General features: G+C 40.3%; 1 protein-coding gene across 1 annotated transcript in view; it reads right to left on the reverse strand.

The window, feature by feature from the left end:
* Window positions 1-16,755, reverse strand: part of LOC128834695 (hormonally up-regulated neu tumor-associated kinase homolog A-like) — a 40,424-nt gene that overhangs the window by 9,562 nt on the left and 14,107 nt on the right. Inside the window, exons 4-7 of the mRNA XM_054023705.1 lie at window positions 14,444-14,582; window positions 7,324-7,451; window positions 4,771-4,906; window positions 2,893-3,070 (exon numbers count right to left, since the gene is read on the reverse strand). Of these exons, the coding sequence (XP_053879680.1) occupies window positions 2,893-3,070; window positions 4,771-4,906; window positions 7,324-7,451; window positions 14,444-14,582 (581 nt within the window). The remainder of the gene's footprint in view (window positions 1-2,892; window positions 3,071-4,770; window positions 4,907-7,323; window positions 7,452-14,443; window positions 14,583-16,755) is intronic.

Below are 16,755 nucleotides of genomic sequence, written 5' to 3' on the forward strand. Positions count from 1 at the left end.
TGACCAATCACAGACTGCGACTAACAAATAGCAAATATTTGGCTTTATAAGGAATAAAAAGAGCATCTATCCATCCTCTTTAGGCACCTTTGATGAAATGTGACATATAAACATCAAATACCCACATCATTATAACTAAACTGCTGCAATATCGTCTCATGTAAATCCCAACCAGAAGACCAGACAAACTAACACATGAAAAATCCTCCCTCTCTATCAGTTAGCCACCCTCACGTCTCTCCCCCACTTTCAAATACTTATGGCGGTGTGAGGGGGGTGAGCTGGATTGAGTGCTCTGCTGTGTGCTCTACAGGCCTTGGGATCTGGGCTATTTCAGACCAAAGCAGAAAAGCTGCACAGAGAGAATGTTGTGGTGAAGCTTCGAATAGGTACCTCTGCAGGTGTTGGCAGCACAGTCCAGTGGCACTGGGCCTAGGACTCAGCAGACCTGGGTTCTATATCTGCCTCTGACCTGCCGTGTGACCTCAAGCAAGGGGAGGGATCACTTGATGATTACCTGTTCTGTTCATTCCCTTTGGGGCATGTGGCATTGGCTACTGTCAGAAGGCAGGATCCTGGGCCAGATGGACCTGTGATCTGACCCAGTATGGGTGTTCTTAACATCACATCTCTCTGGTTTTGTTTCCCCTCCTGCCCTTTGTCTGACCTGTCTCTTGGTGTATAGCAAGTTTTCTTTCTTTCCTTGATTATACGTTTAATATTTTTTCGCCTGAGTTTTGCCTTTTTGTAGACATAAGCATAAAATAGCTGTTGCTAAAGAACAGGCAAGGGAATACTGGGCAAATATTAACATATATTTAAAAAAATGGTCAGTCTAGATGATACATATTTTAGGATGTTAAGGGAATTGGCAAGTGGACTGTATCACTACTAGTTATGATTTAAGAGATCTCATTGCGGGGAATGATTAGAAGAGTTAATCATGTGTATGGCTTGGACAGGTAAAAATTAAACATGATCAGTTACAAATATTTGTAGAGCATAAACACCAAGGTAGAGAAATTATTTATGGTCATGCAAAAGGGTGTAACTAGGAGTAATGGGATGAAATTAAGAAACAAACAATTTGGGCTGAATATCTGGGAAAGCTCCCTACCAGGAAGATCTATTGAGTTATTGAATAGTCTCCAAATAGAACTGGTAGAAGGCTTGAACCTATGAACTTTTAAATGTACACTTTACCAACCACTTATTAATGAACAATAGGGAATGGATCTGCAATGGCAGGGCCATGGACAAGATGGGACTACTCGTTTTTTTCTATTCGTAATTTTTGCGATTCTGTTATTCATATTGACTCAGATGCTAAGTGAGCCAAGGGATTCTTAAGTTACCTGGCTTTGTCCCCATTGCAGTAGTGACATGTGCCCTGTTTAAATTTATGACTCATTTTATTACAGAACACATATATGATTATAGTGAAAATACCTATTATTTTTTCTCTTAATCTGATCAGAAGCCAAATGCTAGTGAGGTGTTTTCATTACATTAATTCCCCCATGTAGGATACATAACGGGAATCCACCAATTTAGGAAAACCAGTTTCAATGATGGCTTAAGAAAAAGTGATTAAAATAATAAGAATTTCCTGTGAAAATTCCTCCATTTATTCCTTATTTTTAATTATTTTATTAAAACGGAGTCCTGTGCTTCTATTTATTTTTTTATTTGTAAATGTGTTGGAGGTATTTTGGCCACTTTTAAATATGATTTCTAATAATTTAACACCTGTAACTAAGAACTTACTGGTTTAAACTTTTATTACAATATCTTTTGGGGATTATAATTTTTAATTCCTAATTGTTTCTGCCCTCTCCCTGGAAGAATGGGCTATGCAGGCTTCTTCCTCCATTTTGCTGAGTAACCTTCATGAACTGGCTCTGAAGCTGCTCTGAGGCCTATGGATGGGATTCCTTCCCCCACTAGGACCTGCTACTCAGGCTGGTGAGATGGAATTAGAATGGAAACATGCATATGCTAGCGTGACTCCAGGGCTGTGTGCTGGGATACAGATCTAGACCTACTGCTCACTAATTTCTAGAGCAGTCAACTGGACTGTCTCAAAATACAGTTTGTCTGGGGCTAACACTTTGACTGGGATTCTAATCTCTGATGTGCATTGTTTAGTAATTGAAACATTCCCTACTGCACTTGTATGTTAGAAGTTGGAATCTGGCTTCCTGTCTGTCTCGTTTCTGCCTGAAGCAAAATTTTTATGACTGAACTGTGAACCCCTTAGTAAAAATGGTTGTAAAAGAAAAGCTTACAGACTTTTTAGCTAATTGTGTCCTCAGCAATTATTGCTATATAGTATTTTCTAATCTTAGCTTCCTTCTCTCAGTTAGTCGGGGTTAAAACCTGAACCTACACTACGGTGGTAGAAATTCTACAATGCACACAGGAGACAAGAATGGAAATGTGTAACTTTTCAGACTCCCATTCACTTTAGTGAACTTAAAATTAGGCCCTCACTGACCAGTCACAAGAGCAAGGTGGTGTGTGGTCAGGCAGAAACAAACTTTCCCTTTTCTGATTGGAAAAATCATCTGTTCTGTAAAGAAACAAATTCCCATTAACATTGCAACTGTCAGTTCCAATTCGACTGCTTGTAGAGAAAACGATATAAATTTTCTCTGGGAAAAAATCTGTTACAGTAATCACCTCTGAGAATGCCATGAATGAGTCTCTTTAGACTGTATATATGACTGTACTTCTGTTACCAATGTTTCCATAGTTTGCGGCATTAGTGCTATACATAATGTATTTAGAGCTACTTTACTCACACAAGCCCTCCTATTGACTTTGTTGCTCACATGAGTAGGGTGAACAGAGGTTGGTCCTTAGCATGCTGTTTATGAATTGATGTCTTACCTTCATTGTTTCGAGTTCTTTTTGATACTTGGCCAACTTCTTCAGTAATAAGCAATAAGAAGCCATGATAGAAGATGGTTTGTTATTTATCAAAACATTGATAACTTCTGAAAGCCTGAGCTCCATTGTTTCTGTCATGTAGTTTAGAACAACAGGGCTCAGTTCATCAGGGTGAAGTCTGAAAAATTAGGAATGCTCATTTTAACAAAAAAAAAAATAAAAAAAAAAAACAAAACCCAAACCAAGAAATGTACAAGTGTAGTTGCATGGATTTATAAGTGAGCAGTACAGTCATGAGTGGGCTATAAGTAATTTGACAGTCCGGATACTCAACATACTTTACATATACAAAACTTTGAGATACAGAGTTACGTAACCTTAAATATTCTGTTGGACAACACCAAGATCATTGCTGGGCTAAGACTCGGTTACAACATTGTTAGATATTCCACTGCTGATGCAGAGTGGATGGATTAATTTGAAAGGATGTTTCCCAAGATTAAGATTGCAGCATGATAAGAAGCAAATAGTTAATGATCTCTCATGATTTTGTTTGTTTGTTTGTTTATTTATTTTTTGGTCTTCAATATAGGAGTCTGGGAGGGCGTGATACAGTGTGGAAGGATGGGAAGATCTGAGGAAGTTGGAGGATCTCAAGGAGTAAATAAAAGATCTTAGGGAAGTTGGAGAGGATTTTTATACGTACAATTACTCAGTAAAACTACAATTATAAATAACTTCCAAATAGACATGTAAGTGTTTTCATAAGCAGATTGAATGAATTTGGAGGGGGCACTTTAGAAATGTCTAGATATCTGGTTTAAAAAATTCCAAAGCTTCTTTTCCAAACATTTTTATAATATTACAGGAAGCAGGGACAAAGTTAATGCAGCTGGTTTGAGCCCCGCCATAAAGGAACTGCAGGTCAGTTTTTTTGTATTTGTTTCCTGGGTGCAAACCCACTGACTTCTACAGAATTGGGCCCAAACATTTTCCCTAAATCAAATGATTCTTAGTTAGAAATAATAAAAGCTCTATCACTGAAATTAGATATTTTAGAAGAGCATGAAAATACTAATATGAAACACTAATTAATAAAACTATGAAGATGGAGAATTCATTTATAAAGTGTCATATTACCTCTTCAGAGACAGATAGTTAAGAAATAATAAGACAGTGGGCCAAATTTTATCCTCAGAGTGGGAGCTGCATATGCATATATATGAGAAAACAACTGGCCTGAAAAGGCAGTGTTTGGTGGTGTCTTGCATCTGTTTGCACACTTCTGCTGTTTAATAGGTGCAGTGATTTGACTGGGAAAACATGAACTACAGTAGAGCCCAATTTTGCAGATGCACCTCTACCTCAATATAACGCGACCCGATATAACACGAATTCGGATATAACAGGGTAATGCAGTGCTCCGGGCGGGCGGGGCTGCGCACTCCGGCGGATCAAAGCAAGTTCAATATAACGCGGTTTCATCTATAATGCAGTACGATTTTTTGGCTCCCGAGGACAGCGTTATATCGGGGTAGAAGTGTATGTGAGAATAATAACAACGTAGCAAATTCAGCATAAGCTTTTTCAAAATCTCTCAGATGGGAATATACTATGTAATTTTGTAGTGAAGAAATAACTGGAATCAAAAAATCTAGAAATTTAATGTCACCAATTAAACATATCCAGAAAAAAAAAAAATGCAATATATGCACATAGCAACATAAATGCATTTTGTGTAATTTTTATGTAAAGCAGATCTAAATTAATGAAGGATAAAGTAAAATTTTACTAATTATTGGTAGTACTGGGATTGGCTAAAGCCTCTGAAACTCCACGGGGCAGATACAAATAAATGGAAGAGAGATTTGAAATTACCTATTTTTATATGTAATAGAATTCAGTGATTTCCTGATGAATACGTCATTCAGCCATTTGTCTTTAATTGCGTCTTTAACAGCAGGCCGCTTAGCAGGATCAGGCTCAAGTAAGGAATGTATGAAGTGCACAGCTCCTGTACAGAAATTCAGATGAAATGGCTTGACCTCTATAGTAGTGTCCGTTTATTCAAACAGTGTAAAGTTACTCATGTGCAGAGGCACAAAGTCAGCCCTATTCTGAGGATCTGGGGCATGGTCAGGTATTTAAGTGGGTTATAAGCAGAGCTGCCTGGGAAAGGATTTTCCTGTCCCATGAAAATTTTTGAGATGTCAACATTTTTTCCCATCCCAGATCAGGATGAAAAGTCAAAATCTTGAAATTTTTTGCAGAACAATGATCTAAAATATATTTCAGATTGGGTGGTCAATCAGAAGGTTTCTTTTTGATAATTTTGAAATGTTTTATGTCAATTTCAACCTTTTAAATATTTTAAAACTTTTTTAGTATATTTTCTAACATTTTGAAGCAAAAAGTCATGCTAAACTTATGAAACTTTTAGTTTTGAAAATGTCAAAACTATTTGACAATTTCAAAACTTTCCAAAATTTTTCAAATCAGGAGATTCATCAGAACTGACCCATGAACAGTTTGAGTTTTGACGAACTGGCATTTTCCTTAAAAAAAAAAAAAAATGTTTTTGTCCGAAAATTTCTGACCAGCTCTAGTTATAAGTCTTGGGCTGATCCTCTGCTCAGTAGTAATTTCACTCACACAATAAAGCTAATCTCACTGACAAGATTTATTGTTTTGTGTGCTTTTGGCACATTTTAGCACTCATGAAAGAGAGCAACTAATAATTTGGCTTCAGCCACTTGTAACACACACAGATGAAGTACATGTAAATATCCCTGTCTGTATATAGTTCTGCTAATGGAACTCAGTCTCTTTAATACTGCTAATATTCCAGTTTTGGCACATTCCTGAGCAAAAAATGCTAAATGGGGAGTTTTAGAAGTGGGAAAAAATGTTAGATGAAGATTAGACTAGGACCATAACATTTATTTCACCTGTAACCTACCTTAGAAGAGCTGAGGTCTTCAGATATGAAAACCTCGTTCATTACTTCCCTAACATGTCTAACCTCCAACTAGGAAGGTTATCAATTGGAACAACTGAAATTTTCACACTGTCCCACTAACAATAGCTTTTAATGTAAAAAAATAGAGGATGAGATAATACACGTCCTGTTAACAAGCAAGAAATCATTAAAATGATGAATATGTATGGTATTTATGCCACCAACATTCTTTGGAAGCAATCATCTACCTTATCATGTTACCTCAACATTGTAATTCTGAACTAGATCTAGACAGATTCAATGAGCTGGAATTCTTCACTGCATCTATACATCTATACAGAGTTTGAGCTCAGTCAGATTCTACTCATCCTGACCCCATGCAAAGTTAAAGTTATGCAATAGGGGAAAACTTTAATATATGCCAGTGGTGAACTGGGCAAAGCAGAGTCTTGCTCTACACTCTGTCCCCTGCCCTTCACACACTGCCCTTGACACGAATTGAAACCAATGGCGTTACACTCATAAAATTGCTGTGAGAAAACAACCCAAACCTGTAATGTGCAAGCCAGATGATGCTAAAATGTTATCAGTACAACTGGAAGGAGAAGGTAAACTAAAACCATAGATACTGAATAAAAGAATTGTCGAAAGTCTAATGCCAGTGAAAATAAATGTTGGACTTCTAGCACCAAATTCATATTCACCAATATTATCTCTGGCTTTTAAAACCTAGGGCCAAATCCAGAGCTAGTGATTATGATAACTGCCTTTTGAAAATTGAGCCTAAAAGTCTCCGTTGACTCTGCCTCGCTAATGAAGGTGATGACTACAGCTGGTGTAAACATTTTGAGTTTCAGTTTTTTTTAATGAAAAAGTTCTGTTGTCAACCAGCTGTAGTTATAAGTTTGAACTTTGAAGAATTATGCTTAGAACAAAAAGTGAGGGAGCTCTTTCACACCACTTATCAAAGGTTTTCACAACTCTGCTTTTGTGTGCATTAAACAGTTTGTGTCCTAAACTGGCACACAGCCCACTAAACAAAACCCCATGGGTTTGAATCTCATTTGCACTTAAGGCCACTTTACATCACTCTGGCAGCATAAAGGGTCCTTAAAGTGAGTGTAATTTTTATGTCCGCTCCAACTTTCTTTAAATGTAAATGAGAATTGAACTCTGTGATCTCTCAAGTTTAGGCAACAATGTTATCGTCTCTCTCATCTCTGAGGCAAGATTGAGACAGTCTAGATACTGTGTGATCTTGCATGTAATAAACAGAACAAAGAAAATGGAAGAGATGGCTCTTGTCCACCATAGGAATATGATCACATTACCTCCTGATAACATGGATACTAAACAAGGTAATCACGCTGTCTTCCTTATTGTGAGGTTGTTACATTAACTTTGCTACTTAAGTTAAAAATGTTATCTTATCTATATTATATATCTCTATATATAAAATAGGAGTGGGTTACCAGACGAGATATTGGATGGAATGGGGCTGATCTCACCGTTGACCATCTTTTGATGTAGTTGCTTGATGTTGAATGGTTCCACAATGAAGGGCAATGTGCCAGTTAGCATAGCAAATGTACAAACACCTCTGTCAAGGAAAAACACAATAAATACATCAGAGCTACAGATAACTGTGGTAAATACAGGAAACAAAATCCAGGGTTCAAGTTTCTGAGTCTTGTCTTTTGACATCAAGAGCAGGTTGAAAATCATCTCTAAGTAGTGATACACATTGAATCACCAACTGAAATTATTTTCTCTATGTTTATGCCATTTAGCTTTAGAAAATCAGTCTACAGCATAGACAGTAAAAGAATAAATTGTGGGTGGATGGGAATATTAATCTGTTTGAGTGGAAGATGCGGGATGAATAGTATTGGAAGTGGAAGTCTGCTAATTGTTCACAAAATAAGTACAGCACATGCAGTGACAGTGCACCATTCTTAGCCCATCCAAACCAAAGGCTTTGGTTCTGACATGGAATGAACACCCAACAGGGGGTAAAATGATCATTCAGTCCTTGGAGTATTTGCAGAGACTGCCAACCTAGGTGTTAGGTAGCACCTGTTGCCACTAGCAAATTTCATTAAAGGTCACAGATTCAGTGTGGGTAAGTATCCACGTGTCTGAATGCTTATCCAACAGTCTTCAGTTTTCAAACTTGGTCTGAATATCTCATGTGAACAGGCCATTTCACACTATTCATGGCACTTCCTGAACTAGTTGGGTCAGAAGGACCACAGCATCAGCCTGGTATTCTGTCATTTCCTGCTTCCAACTGGACCAGAAAGTACCAAAGACTGTGAAAATGAAAAATCTGGTCAAACTTTATTGACCTGGAAATAGGCTTGATTCACTTCAAATTTCAGGCACTTCTTATTTTGTTTGAGCTGGTATACTTATTACTGCAGATAATTTTGATGATGATACATGTGATGCAGACAACTATATTTGAAGACCACTGTCTTTTCTGCAATCACACCAAAGAACGGTCATGGGATGGGCTGTGTGACATCTTCTGCTAGTTACTATCTTGGACCAAAATTGAATCAGCCACCTCGAAATGAAAATCTTTATTATCCTCATTACCCAATCTTTTGATACATCCAGTCCTTGAATGTAATATTTCCCCAAAGTGTCCTGATTAAGCTTTCAGCCAGAACAATATTAGAAGGGGGGGTGTTTGTGTGTGTGTATAATATTGCAGTGAAACAGCATTGATGTTCAAATTGATTTAATTAGTGGCATCCAAAGTTCTAGATACACAGTATAATCTCATTGAAAATGGATTAAATTTAGCTGGACTGAAAGTGAGAGAGGGTCCCTAAATATTTTCTGATAGTTGGAAAGAACACATGTTGTGCAAATGGATGTGTAATGGCATATAACATTAAGTACATTTGTCTTTTCAACATTGTGAACACTTCCTTTGCCACGCACTTTAAATTGCTGTTGATGATATACATGAGTGGTGCCTTTATGACCGGCAATAGTTCTTTTCATCAGCTTACTGGATGTGAAATCCCCAATGTATGAGAATTTGGGAGTGGGTGGGAGCTACAACCATAATATCTTTAAAATATATATATATATAAAAAAAGTAATGCACAAAATGTAGTTACTTAACAACAATGTATTTAACATTTGAAGCTGGAAACTGACTATACATTATGCTTGAAAATTTATGGTCTATAACAGACTGCTGCTCTTCCGTCTTGCTGAAATATCTGGCTATATTTATACAATATAGCAGCTGTTTTCTTAATTCAGCTGATGTATGAAAGCTAATAATTTTCCATTCCTCCAAAGAAGTTTAAAATCTGATGCACAAAAACCATGTATGGTCAAAGCTAGAGCTGGTGTTTCCTCAGTGGAATCCTAGTTGTATTACTGTTCAATCTGATTTGGTTGGCTAAACATGATTTTGCAACTCTTTGTTTCTGGTGACAACCATTACCTATCAATCTGTCTCTATAAAATCAGCACTTTTACACAAACTAGTTGATATCCTTATTTCATGATAGTTGAACTGAGATAGAAATAACATCATGAGAGTTAAAATTTCACTCTGTCAAAGCTCTTTTTCCATGCTGAAGGTCTCAGCAATAACAAATCAAGTTGTAAATTCATTTTTTATGTCTTAGACACAGAAAAATGTCTAAATTAAATACCAAAGGCCACATATACGTTTTATACAACTGTGTGTGACTCACTGACAGAATTACATCAGTAAATGGCTTTAAGGTTACTATTTTGCATTCATTTTGCAGACATCTCAAACACGAACTAAACTAAATCAGATTTTAGGTGCTGACAACATTCTCTGGGACAAATTCAGCTGTGTAACTCCTTTGTAAACTTAGAGTAGCACTCTTGAAGTCAATGGCAATACTTCAGATTTTTACCAATGTAACTCAATAAAATTTGTCCTTCTGTGCTTAACTTTCTATATCCTCAAAAACAACAAGGAGTCTGGTGGCACCTTAAAGACTAACAGATTTATTTGGGCATAAGCTTTCATGAGTAAAAACCTCACTTCTTCAGATGCATAGAGTGAAAGTTACAGATGCAGGCATTATATACTGACACATGGAGAGCAGGGAGTTACTTCACAAGTGGAGAACCAGTGTTGACAGGGCCAATTCAATCAGGGTGGATGTAGTCCACTCCCAATAATAGATGAGGAGGTGTTAATTCCAGGAGAGGAAAAGCTGCTTCTGTAGTGAGCCAGCCACTCCCAGTCCCTATTCAAGCCCAGATTAATGGTGTTGAATTTGCAAATGAATTTTAGTTCTGCTGTTTCTCTTTGAAGTCTGTTTCTGAAGTTTTTTTGTTCAATGATAGTGACTTTTAAATCTGTAATAGAATGACCAGGGAGATTGAAGTGTTCACTTACTGGCTTGTGTATGTTACCATTCCTGATGTCCGATTTGTGTCCATTTATTCTTTTGCGGAGGGACTGTCCGGTTTGGCCAATGTACATGGCAGAGGGGCATTGCTGGCACATGATGGCATATATGACATTAGTGGATGTGCAGGTGAATGAGCCCCTGATGGTGTGGCTGATGTGATTGGGTCCTCTGATGCTGTTGCCAGAGTAGATATGGGGACAGAGTAGGCAACGAGGTTTGCTACAGGGATAGGTTCCTGGGTTGGTGTTTCTGTGGTGTGGTGTGTAGCTGCTGGTGAGTATTTGCTTCAGGTTGGGGGGTTGTCTGTAAGCGAGGACTGGCCTGCCTCCCAAGGTCTGTAGGTGTCACACCTGTAGGTGTCACCTACTGCAGGACAGGCCCAACAAGGACAATAACAGAACACCACTGGCCATCACATACAGCCCCCAGCTAAAACCTCTCCAGCGCATTATCCACGATCTACAACCTATCCTGGAAAATGATCCCTCACTCTCACAGACCTTGGGAGGCAGGCCAGTCCTCGCTTACAGACAACCCCCCAACCTGAACCAAGTACTCACCAGCAGCTACACACCACACCACAGAAACACCAACCCAGGAACCTATCCCTGTAGCAAACCTCGTTGCCTACTCTGTCCCCATATCTACTCTGGCAACAGCATCAGAGGACCCAACCACATCAGCCACACCATCAGGGGCTCATTCACCTGCACATCCACTAATGTCATATATGCCATCATGTGCCAGCAATGCCCCTCTGCCATGTACATTGGCCAAACTGGACAGTCCCTCCACAAAAGAATAAATGGACACAAATCGGACATCAGGAATGGTAACATACACAAGCCAGTAAGTGAACACTTCAATCTCCCTGGTCATTCTATTACAGATTTAAAAGTCACTATCATTGAACAAAAAAACTTCAGAAACAGACTTCAAAGAGAAACAGCAGAACTAAAATTCATTTGCAAATTCAACACCATTAATCTGGGCTTGAATAGGGACTGGGAGTGGCTGGCTCACTACAGAAGCAGCTTTTCCTCTCCTGGAATTAACACCTCCTCATCTATTATTGGGAGTGGACTACATCCACCCTGATTGAATTGGCCCTGTCAACACTGGTTCTCCACTTGTGAAGTAACTCCCTGCTCTCCATGTGTCAGTATATAATGCCTGCATCTGTAACTTTCACTCTATGCATCCGAAGAAGTGAGGTTTTTACTCACGAAAGCTTATGCCCAAATAAATCTGTTAGTCTTTAAGGTGCCACCAGACTCCTTGTTGTTTTTGTAGATACAGACTAACACGGCTACCCCCTGATACTTTCTATATCCTGTATGTTTGCCGGGGAGCAGGAAGGGAGAGATGTAAAGAGTCATGGTTAGGCCACAAAATACTGTTATATGGTATGTCTGCCACAACAGTTCTCAAGAACAAATGTGCAGTTAGTGTATGCTATAAAGTCAGTACTATGAAGGTCTAGTTTACACTCTTGGTCACCTGCAGGTATGTAGCTTGACAGGGAACTGTCTGCTTACATACATTTTTATACTCAATTTCAAATGCAAACTATTACTCAGGGACATCGGGTGGACATGTTAGCATCCTGGTGGACTTTAAGTCCAAAAGCCAAAGAATGGATGTATATTTATATGTATTGTAACATTTAATGTCTGTCTCTGTCTGTCTATCATTAATACCTGTGTGTTTGTATAGGCACTTATATATACGGGGGAATTCTGCGCCACTGCATACGTGCATAATTAATGTGTCGTGCATAATTTTTTTCAGAAGAAAATAACTTCTGCTGGAAAGTTGCTGCAGTTCTGCCTTTTGACCAACAGGGTCCACTGTAGTGCTAGAACAGAGCAGCTACTCCTGGGCGGGAACAGTCCCAGCTGCCCATAGGGAAGGGAAGAGGTTGCCTGCCCAGCACCATGCCTGTGGGACCAGGTCAGGAGACAGGGGATATGGGGGGACAGACAGCATGAGGCTGGGGTGGGGGTCACAGACTGGGGTTCATAAGGGCTATTGGGGGAGGACAGATTGGGGCAGGGGCTGAATGGGAGTGGAGGCACTGGGCCACATGGGGATGGGAAGGAGGGGGTGCAGGGACACATGGGGGAAGGGGGTGGCTGAGTGGGGGAACAGAGACACATGGGGATGGGGTGCAGGGCCACATGGGGGAAGGGGCTGGCTGAGGGGGCATAGAGACACATGGGGACGGGAAAGGGGGTGCAGGGCCACATGGGGGAAGGGACTGGCTGAGGGGGCATAGAGACACATGGGGACAGGAAAGCAGGTGCAGGGGAACATGGGGGAAGAGGGTGACTGAGTGGGGGTACAGAGACACATGGGGATGGGGGAGGGTGCAGGGACACATGGTGATGGGGAAGGGGGACGGCTGAGGGGGCACAGAAACACATGGGGATGGGGAAGGGGGTGTGGGGCCACACATGGGGGGGTGCAGGGACACATGAGGGTGGCTGAGTGGGGTGCAGGGGCTCATGGGGATGAGGGGAATTGATGTCTGAGTGGGGGTGGAGGAACATGTGGGAGAAGGGGATGCAAGGACACATGTTGGCGTAGGGACACATGGGGATGGGGCGGATGTGCCTGACTGAATGGGAGAGGCTAGGGGTCAGCCAGGGTCTGCATGCGGAAGGCTCCCTAACAATCCCTCCCTCACCCCAAAAAAACCCCTGTTTGATATTTCTCTCACCCACATCCAACAACCCTCCAGGTTCATTCCTACGCTCCTTCCCTCTTCCTCAGCTTCTCTGTTACCCCTGACTCTCCCAGGCCTTTGCACTGCTTCTGGGGGTGGAGGGTGCGGGAAATACAGTTCTGTATTGTAGTTTAAATTAATTATGCAAAATACTATTCAAATTATTATTCTGTATTTATATGGCTAGCAAGGAATCTATTTGACAATAAACATTTGCTGAATATTTTTCATTGTCTGTATTGTTACAGTATCAGAGGGGTAGCCGTGTTAGTCTGGATCTGTAAAAAGTGACAAAGAGGCCTGTGGCACCTTATAGACTAACAGATGTATTGGAGCATAAGCTGGTATTCACCCACGAAAGCTTATGCTCCAATACATCTGTTAGTCTATAAGGTGCCACAGGACTCTTTGTCGCTTCGTATTGTTACAGACATACTTGCTGACAGGTATTTTGAAATAAATTACCAAAATAATGGAAACTCGTGTGATTATATTGTGTTATTTTGACAAATAAAATATGAAAAATTTTGCAGAATTTTAAAATATTGTGTGGAGAATTTTTAATTTTTTGCTTCAGAATTCCCCCAGGTGTAATATATATGCACAGGTAGATGAATAATTCAGGGAAGTCCTGTGGCCTGCGTTATACTGGAGGTTGGACTACATGATCACCAATGGTTCCTTCTGGCCTTAGTCTATAAGCTTTTGACCTGGGTCCATTTTCTTTTTTTTTTTTCTTGATGAAAATTGGGTTTCTGGTAAATGAAAAGTTTTGAAAATGGTTTTAAATAAAAATAGTGATAAAGAATGTTTGAAAAATTTGTGAAAAATGGAAAATGTTGATTAACGCTGACAATTTCCTACAAAAAGCCATTTTCAGCAACAAAAAACCCTTTCTGTTTGAAAGAAGTTGACCATCTCTAGCTACTAGCAAATGAAAATAGTTTTATGTTAGTGAACTTTTTCAGAATAGTGAATGAGATGGAAGTTACTTATACCAATAGATTTTTCAATATGTCCTGGTTAAATATGATGTATTTGTAGACTGCCTGTTATTGTTAGTAGTTATTATTCATAGTAATAAAATATGGTCTATTCTTATAGTATAAAGTGTGCATGATGCCTTACAGATAAATAAAATACATGGTCATTGCTCTCAGGAGTCTACAGTTTAGGGACCTAACCCTGAAAAGACTTATGGCTGTGCTTACTCTGATCAGGTCCTATGAGTTATTCCACTGACTTCAGTGGAAATATTCACAGTGCATGAAGTTAAACCCATGCATAAGTGTCTGCGTGATCGAGGCCTAAAAGTAGCATAATGGCATAATGGCTAGAGGTTGCCCCAAAACACAAGTGCCACCAAACCCTGTAATATCAGAGTCTAAATAATTCAATTTCATAACTTTCTGATGAGTATATTTTTATAGATCTACTTACATGGACCAGACATCCACCTTTGGGCCATATTTCTTATGAGCTAGGAGTTCTGGGGCAGCATAGGCTGGGCTTCCACACTGGGTGTTCAACAGCTCCTGAGAGAGACCCTCAAACTTAATAGTATTGCTCAGTCCAAAATCTGCCAGATTCACAAAAACAAAGTGTTAGTAGTCTCCTCTGGGACTTATTTATCCTTAACATTTGGCCAAAGACAGGGAAAAAGATACAGAAATAATACACTGAAACAAGCAATGTTATGAAGGAGACGACTAGGTACTATTCCCATTTTCCTTTATTTCTTTTTTAGCATTGATAATTAATATTGTAACTTTGTTCTTAAAATACAGTACTGCACTGATTGCTGAATGTGCTCTAAATTTGTAAATACAATAAACATTCTGCACATAGGGCTTGTGCACTTATACCAGTGCAACTTCCTTAAATTAGAATATGAATTTAAACCAATCTAGTTAAACTGATGCCAAAGACTATGAGCAATCTTAGTTCAGTCTAAGTGGCCTATTTCACTTTAGCTAAAGTTGATTAGTGTGATGGTTCCAGGGTTAGCTGTACTTTTGATGCCCCTCCCTCTGCTGTCTCCCCATGAGCGCCCTTTCAAAGCAACGGGCTTGTACGTCTCTCAGGGTTGATTTTCACAATTCAGCCCACTCTTACAGTGGAACCCCAAGTCACGCTACCCCTGTTTAACACTGTATTACCTCAGCAGGTCCAAATGGGTTTTAGCCTGCTGTAGACTTCCCTCAAAGAATCTGGGACCTGTATAAAAATGTAGTGTTCAAGACCACATTGTTAAATAATACTTTGTTTTGATCTATCCATAATAACAGAACAGGGAAGAAATGGCAAAACAATGAAAGCCTAAACTTTTTTCTATTTTCTTCTCTAAACTTGGCATATCTCTCAAACGGGTAGGTCCAACAAGCCTGGGCACATCGTCACAACCTTCTCCCAGGGACCAAGTGACAGCCTGCTCCTCTGCAGACCTTCTGTTTCCCCTGTGTGCTCAGAGGAGCAGTTTAAACCATTTTAAAGCTCTTTGTTTAAGAATTCCCACCTGAATCTCTCTGAGGACACAAGACAGGGTCTTACTGCTTCCCATCCACTGGATAAGCCAGACACTTGATTCCACATGTGGGGAGGTGAATTCCAAAGGAATGAACTCCTATATTGTCTGGTTGAGTACCAGCCATTGGGGCTATCTACAACCATTGAGTTTGATTTCTGCAGGCCAAAGCTAACTAAGGCTTTATCTACACTAGTGACTGTACAAGTCCATGCATGTGGTTGTGCTCTAATTCCCCTGTTGTGCACATCTACACTCCAGAAACTTGTCTGAAGGTGAGTACAGGGCGAGTAAGCTAGCACATGCCTTGGCTGTGGCGTGGACCCAGACCCATATACAGTGTGGACGGGGGCAAAGGGCACGTTCCAGGTCTTGAGTTTGGATCGTCCTCCATCCCTGTTTCCATAATGTAATGAACCCCTTTCTGCATGACCCTTACCAATGTATAAAAGTCCCTGGCCCCCTGTTTTCACCAGCAGTACTGAGGTGCACTGAGCACATCAGAACAGTTTTCTGCTGCACTATTTTGATCTGAAAAAGGGAACATGGATCCTACTCCAAGAGCAGCTGCTTGGCCTGCTGACCATACCCAGATGCTGATCAGTGTGTGGTCAGAGCATACTGCGCTCCACAACTTTGCCTGGAGTGACAGGAACATTCACCTGCACTGGGAAATGTCATGGAGGCTGGAGAAGGCGAGCATTGAGCAGACACCAGGCCCATGCCGGCAAAGCACTTGAGCCTCAAGTACAGAAGGTCAAAAGACTCAAACAGTAATTCCTGGAGGGCTCATTGTACATGCCCCTTCTACAGGTGCTGTCAAGGGCTCCCAGTACAGACCCTGAAGTGGCTCATGATCCCTGCTTCTCAACCCCACTGGCCTCATTGTCTGATGAGGGCCAGAGTGAGGAGGCAGCAGGGACTGTGGAGAAGCCCCAGAGGATGAGGACCATGTGATTCTGCACCTCTACCTGGAGGCAGAAGCCCCCCTGACAACTCAAGGAGAACTCCAAGCAGAAGCAGGAACCAGAACCCGAGGCTGGTAAGTTACAATGGACCCCCATCCTGCCGAGCAATATTCCCTCTTGCTCTGGTGCTACATTCCTGATGTTAAGCCCAGCCCCTGCTTCACTTCGACCCTTAAATGGTCCTGAGCAAGACACGGCTGTAAGTCGATGATTTTATTGATTTCTGATGAACTACTAATGCAATTGGCAGATGCTATAAA

This window comes from Malaclemys terrapin, chromosome 3, assembly GCF_027887155.1.
Source record: "Malaclemys terrapin pileata isolate rMalTer1 chromosome 3, rMalTer1.hap1, whole genome shotgun sequence".
Lineage (NCBI taxonomy): Eukaryota > Metazoa > Chordata > Testudines > Emydidae > Malaclemys > Malaclemys terrapin.